The 6,301-nt window shown below is 53.5% G+C and overlaps 2 protein-coding genes across 2 annotated transcripts; both read left to right on the top strand.

Moving 5' to 3' along the window:
- Positions 1-545: 545 nt before the first annotated feature.
- Positions 546-1,430, top strand: LOC122871611 (the record flags this gene model as incomplete). The annotated part of the gene is made up of 1 exon (XM_044186928.1): positions 546-1,430. A coding segment is annotated over exon 1 (636 nt), but the record flags the coding sequence as incomplete, so codon positions are not given.
- LOC122871341 (translation initiation factor IF-2-like) lies at positions 1,418-5,408 on the top strand. Its single transcript, XM_044186342.1, has 2 exons — positions 1,418-1,832; positions 5,152-5,408. Exons 1-2 carry the CDS (start codon positions 1,440-1,442, stop codon positions 5,152-5,154), a joined length of 396 nt encoding a protein of 131 aa, XP_044042277.1. The 5' UTR covers positions 1,418-1,439; the 3' UTR covers positions 5,155-5,408.
- Positions 5,409-6,301: the final 893 nt, after the last annotated feature.

Here is a 6,301-nt window from a genome sequence, read left to right as displayed (position 1 = left end):
AACAGATACTCAGGTAGACTCCTTCCTGAGGGCAGGGCTTATGTAACACAGAGTAGCTTAAATTTCCCGGTCCATTTTTTTCACAACTGAGAATGACTTCCGGATGGGAGCCGAAACGTCTTGATTCTGAAAACAGTGTCCAGATGACTACGACTGAAACCTTTTCCACGATAGAACACTCCTGGACGAATGAGGGACTACACCGTGTGATTGTCATATGCTGAAGCTGCTAAGAGTATGGAGAGAAACAGTGAAATGGTGGCAGTGCAAAAGGAAAATGAGCAGAAATGGAGATGGAGATGATCAGAGCATCAGTATGGACAAGAAACGATTTCTGGCATTCATTGCCATGGTTATAAATTGTGCTGCTGAAATAAAGGGGAAGTCGGAAAGGATTAAGATGGTGCTGGACGCGGCAAGAAGGTTAGTGAATGTTGTGGACAAATCTGGAGAGGATCTAGATGTTACTGTGGAGGTGGGTATGGTTAGCTTTAAGCTGCAGAGGGAGAGGTGGGGGAGTTGCTCAGGTGAGCAGCATTAAGGAGAGATAATTGGCGCAGCTGAACCCAGTGAACTAATTATTCTCTCCTTAAATACAGTAGCATGCTGGACTGTGGGGAGAGGCGGTTGGAGAGCGGATGGAAGAAGAGCCAGAACAAAAGCAAGAACGACCAAAAATAAAGAACCTACACTGCAACACTGGTGTCAGCGTGGTATCTCAGGGCCAAGACGAACTCTCGGTAGCACGATTACGCTACAATTGGCGCCCAACGTAACTTGGCTCTGAGAGTGCTATGACGGATCCGCAGCAAATGCAGCCGGTGGCGATGCTGGCCCAGATGCTGGGTGAAATTGTGGCGATGCACCAGGAGCAGGCGGCGGTGAATAGACAACAGCTGGAAAGGATGCAGGACCAGGCGGATAAGCAGACCCAGCTGCTGGCAAGCCTGGTGTCCCAGCCGGGGGCCTCACTACCGCCATCCCCACCACTCGCCCTCTCCGGCATCACCCTCCACAAGATGTCGGCGGCGGATGACCCCCAGTCGTTCCTGGAAATGTTCGAGGCGACGGCAGTGGCATGTGGATGGCCGGCGACAGAGTGGTCTGTGCGGCTGCTGCCACTGCTGTCCGGGGAAGCGCAGACAGCGGCGCTCGGACTCCCGGCCGCCGCGCGGCGGAGCTTCCCGGACGTGAGGAGGGCCGTGCTAGATCGGCTGGGATTCTCCAGCGAAGATCACCGCCGCCGGTTCCGGAGCATGAGGCTGGGGCCCGCGGATCGCCCGTTCGTCTATGCACAGCAACTGAGAGATGCAGCGACGAGGTGGCTGCAGCCAGGGGAATCCTCGGAGGAGGGGCGGCTGATGGACGCGATTATTGGGGAGCAATTTGCGGAGGGACTCCCTGCCGGGGTGGCCGAGTGGGTGAAGTGCCACCACCCCATGGATCTGACGGCGGCGGTCACGCTGGCAGAGGATTACCTGGCTGTACACCCCCGAAGCCAGACATCACAGGACCGCCCCCTGGAGGCTGCCCGACCAACACCAGCACCGCGGAAAAGGGGCATGGGGCCGCCGCATGGGCCACCTGCACGTCCCAGCCCCATGCCACGCGCTAACCCTCTCTCTTCTCCCTCTCTCTCCCAGGGTCCAGCTGCTCCAGTTGCGGCTCATGACCTGCAGGGGGCTCCTCGAACGCTGGGGCAGGAGTGCTGGAGGTGTGGGCGGCCCGGACACTGCCGACGTGACTGCCCACTCATGGAGGTCGGACAAGTGATTCGGGTTGCCGGCTCTCCAACACCCTCCCCCGGCCCAGGGGCGACATACTGTGTCCCGGTAAGAATCCAAGGGGGTATACACCGGGCAATGGTGGATTCGGGCTGTACACAGTCCATTATTCACCAGAACCTGGTTCGACCCAGGGCTTTGGTGGAGGCTTGCTGGGTGGATATTAAGTGTATACATGGGGATATTCACAGATACCCTGTAGTGCCGGTGGAAATTAGACATCAAGGGAGAAAGTTTAGTGTTAAGGCAGCGGTTAGTTCCCGCCTGACGCACCCCCTGATTTTGGGTACAGATTGGCTTGGGTTTGATAGGCTAGTGAGGCACTGTGTGGGGGTGCGTTCACGACCGTCAGGGACATGGGATGTGTGTGCTGTGCTTAGTGGTGACGCGAGGTTGTCTGATGCTGCAGATGGGGAGGAGGAACCGGCGGCGCCTCCACAGGAGACGCCACAGGCTCCTGTGTTACCCTCCACGGAAGATTTTCCACTGTAGCAGTCTCGTGACGACACTCTACGCTTTGCCTTCGACCAAGTGACAAGAATTGATGGTCATGTGGTGCGCCCTGACGCAGCCCAGTCATATCCACACTTTTCAGTGATCAGGGACAGACTGTACAGAGTGAGTCGTGACACTCAGACAGGGGAAGAATTAACGCAATTGTTGGTACCAAAAAGCCGTCGGGAAACAGTTTTCCAGGCGGCTCATTACAACCCAATGGCCGGGCATATGGGGTGTAATAAAACACTAGACCGGATAATGGCCCGATTCTATTGGCCTGGGATTTGGGGAGACGTTCGCCGTTGGTGTGCGTCTTGTCCCGAATGTCAGATGGTTAACCAACCAGCCATCCCGAGAGCGCCTTTGCGCCCATTACCATTGATGGAGGTCCCATTTGAACGCCTAGGTATGGACCTCATTGGGCCATTTTACCGGAGTGCACGTGGATATCGCTTTGTGCTAGTGTTAGTGGACTATGCAACTCGATATCCCGAAGCAGTGCCATTGCGCACAATCTCGGCAAAGAGTGTGGCGCACGCACTGTTTCAGGTCATCTCCCGAGTCGGGATCCCGAAAGAGATCCTGACTGACCAGGGCACCTCATTCATGTCACACACACTGAGAGAACTTTACAGATTATTGGGCATCAAGTCGATTCGAACCAGTGTATACCACCCTCAGACGGACGGGCTCGTTGAGCGTCTGAACAAAACTTTGAAGTCCATGATCCGTAAATTTGTGCACGAGGATGAGCGCAATTGGGATAGGTGGCTAGATCCTCTGTTGTTCGCAGTGCGGGAGGTGCCCCAGGCCTCCACGGGATTTTCTCCCTTTGAGCTGCTGTTTGGCAGAAACCCACGGGGGGTCCTGGACCTAGTTAGAGAAAACTGGGAGGAGGGTCCAAGCCCCAGTAAAAACGAAGTTCAGCACGTCCTGGACCTGAGAGCAAAACTCCACACGTTAGGGCAGTTGTCACGGAGAATTTGCTCCAGGCTCAGGAGCGCCAACAACGCCTGTACAACAGAGGGGCTAGATTAAGACAATTCACGCCGGAGATAAAGTGCTTGTATTACTCCCTTCGTCCAGCTCCAAATTACTCGCCAGGTGGCAAGGACCCTTTGTGGTCACACGGCGTGTGGGCGACGTGGACTATGAGGTGGTGCGGTCGGATAGGGGAGGGGCAACGCAGATCTATCACCTCAACCTCCTAAAAGCATGGAGAGAGGTGGAGCCTGTTGCTCTGGTGACGACGGTGGGTGAGAGAGATGAGTTCGGGCCTGAGGTTTCAAAATCGACCAGTGCCGCCTCGCTCCCTTTTGAAAACCATCTCACACCGTCCCAGAGAACAGACGTTGCCGAGTTGCAAGGGCGTTTTGCCGACGTGTTCTCCCCCCTTCCGGGTCGCACCAACTTCATAGAGCACCACATTGAGACTCACCCGGGAGTGACGGTGCGTTCACGGCCCTACCGGTTGCCTGAGCACAAACGGAAAATGGTGCAGGAAGAATTAAAGGCCATGCTGAAGATGGGGGTAATAGAAGAGTCCAACAGTGCCTGGTGTAGCCCCATCGTTCTTGTAGGCAAGAAGGATGGGACCATACGGTTCTGTGTGGACTACCGCAAAGTAAATGAAGTGTCACGATTTGATGCCTATCCAATGCCTCGGGTCGACGAGCTCCTGGATCGGTTGGGCACCGCTCGTTTTTTCACGACGCTGGACTTGACCAAGGGCTACTGGCAGATTCCCTTGTCTCCAGAGTCTAAGGAAAAGACGGCTTTCTCTACTCCGTATGGGTTGTACCAATTTACCACACTTCCGCTCGGGTTGTTGGGCGCCGGCCACCTTCCAACGCCTCATGGACAGAGTACTGCGTCCACATCGCTGCATATGCAGCTGCCTACCTAGATGATGTTATCATCCACAGTGACAGCTGGGCGGAGCATGTGCGGCGGGTGGCTGCGGTGCTCGGGACATTGAGGCAGGCCGGTCTCACCGCCAACCCGAAGAAGTGTGCGGTTGGACGGAGGGAGGTACGGTATCTGGGGTACCACTTGGGCGGAGGGCAGGTGCGCCCCCAGGTAGACAAGACGGCTGCAATTGCCGCCTGCCCAAAGCCTAAGTCAAAAAAAGAGGTGAGGCGGTTCCTGGGGCTGGCCGGCTATTACCGGCGATTCATTCCCAACTTCGCAGAGCTGACCAGTCCTTTGACCGATCTCACCCGAAAGGTGCCTCAGATCCGGTCCAGTGGACGGAGCGGTGCCAACTGGCGTTCGAGAGGGTAAAGCAAGCCCTCTGTGGGGAGCCTCTCCTCCACACACCTGACTTTTCTCTCCTTTTGTTCTGCAGACTGATGCGTCGAACAGGGAGTGGGGCCGTTTTGTCCCAGCAGGTGCAGGGTGTTGACCGCCCGGTCGTATACATCAGCCGGAAGCTGTCAGAGCGGGAGGCCAGGTACAGTACAATCGAAAAAGAGTGCCTGGCCATCCGGTGGGCGGTCGAGGCCCTGCGGTATTACCTGCTTGGGCGCCCATTCACCCTCTGTTCGGACCATGCCCCCCTCCAGTGGCTCCACCGCATGAAGGACGCCAACGCCCGGATCACACGGTGGTATCTGGCCCTCCAGCCTTTTAAGTTCAAAGTGATCCATAGGCCGGGGGCGCAGATGGCCGTGGCCGACTTCCCATGGGGGGTAGGTTGGGCCGGATGGCTCCCCGGCCTAAGTCGGGCGGTGGGGGTATGTGGAGGTGGGTATGGTTAGCTTTAAGCTGCAGAGGGAGAGGTGGGGGAGTTGCTCAGGTGAGCAGCATCAAGGAGAGATAATTGGCGCAGCTGAACCCAGTGAACTAATTATTCTCTCCTTAAATACAGTAGCATACTGGACTGTGGGGAGAGGCGGTTGGAGAGCGGATGGAAGAAGAGCCAGAACAAAAGCAAGAACGACCAAAAATAAAGAACCTACACTGCAACACTGGTGTCAGCGTGGTATCTCAGGGCCAAGACGAACTCTCGGTAGCACGATTACGCTACAGTTACATTGAGGGAAGGAGTTGCACCAGCTCAGACAATAGTGTCTGGGTTATAAATGGACTATTTCATGGGAGCACTTTGGGTGGACACTGTAAATAAGTTACACTGTGAAGCTGTTACAATCAAGTAGTTGGCGGTAATGCACAATTATGGATGCCAACCGCCATAAAACTCAACAGAAGAAGAAGTAACAATCCTCTTAATCCTTCACCTTAAAGTCCACAAAACGGCTTCATCCATAAGTTATCTACTATTTACAGTTATATTAACATATTTATTTATTGGGTTTGAGTGCAGTATATTTGATGATGGTTAGTTTATTGTCAGCTACATATGGATGTATTAGTGCTTAAAGGTTAAAGAAGGATTGTGTTCTTTTTTGCAGTTTTACAAATTACATATTTTCCTTGAGAATGCAATGCTGGAGAATATAATGTTAAGCTGGCTGTATAGCTGAAAAATACATTGCCTGCAACAACTTTTAGTGAGGACAGCACGCTGGGAAAGCCTCCAGCCCCCTAAACAAGTTATGAATTTTAGAGTAGTATCCCAACAATATAGGTGTAAATTGACTGACACTGACACTTGGCCAGTGAGCATACACATTCAACATGTACCTTTTACAGAGTGTCAGCTGAGTGCAGAGTGTCACCTCTCTGTACATGGAACCCTCTGGAGCTCTGCTCTCCTGTGGCCGCAGACACACCGGCAGCTTTTTCTCTGCAGCAGCTGCTGATTTGGCTCATTTTTTCTGTTCCATTCTCACATGGTTCATCAGGACTTTTTCATGTGACTTTTGCCACACCTCTGTAACAGATGTGCCTTGAATTGTAGCAATTAAAATACTTAAGTATTAAATTACCAATTTTTAAACATACTCCAAAAAGTACACAAAATGAGATACATGCACACACCCAAAGTAACATTATCAAACACAGCTTCCTCTTTTAAGCAGCCAGTACAGTGGGTTCTGCCATTCCCTCAGTGACTG

Source organism: Siniperca chuatsi, linkage group LG23, assembly GCF_020085105.1.
Source record: "Siniperca chuatsi isolate FFG_IHB_CAS linkage group LG23, ASM2008510v1, whole genome shotgun sequence".
NCBI classification, from domain to species: domain Eukaryota; kingdom Metazoa; phylum Chordata; class Actinopteri; order Centrarchiformes; family Sinipercidae; genus Siniperca; species Siniperca chuatsi.
This window is presented reverse-complemented; position numbering and strand designations above follow the sequence as displayed.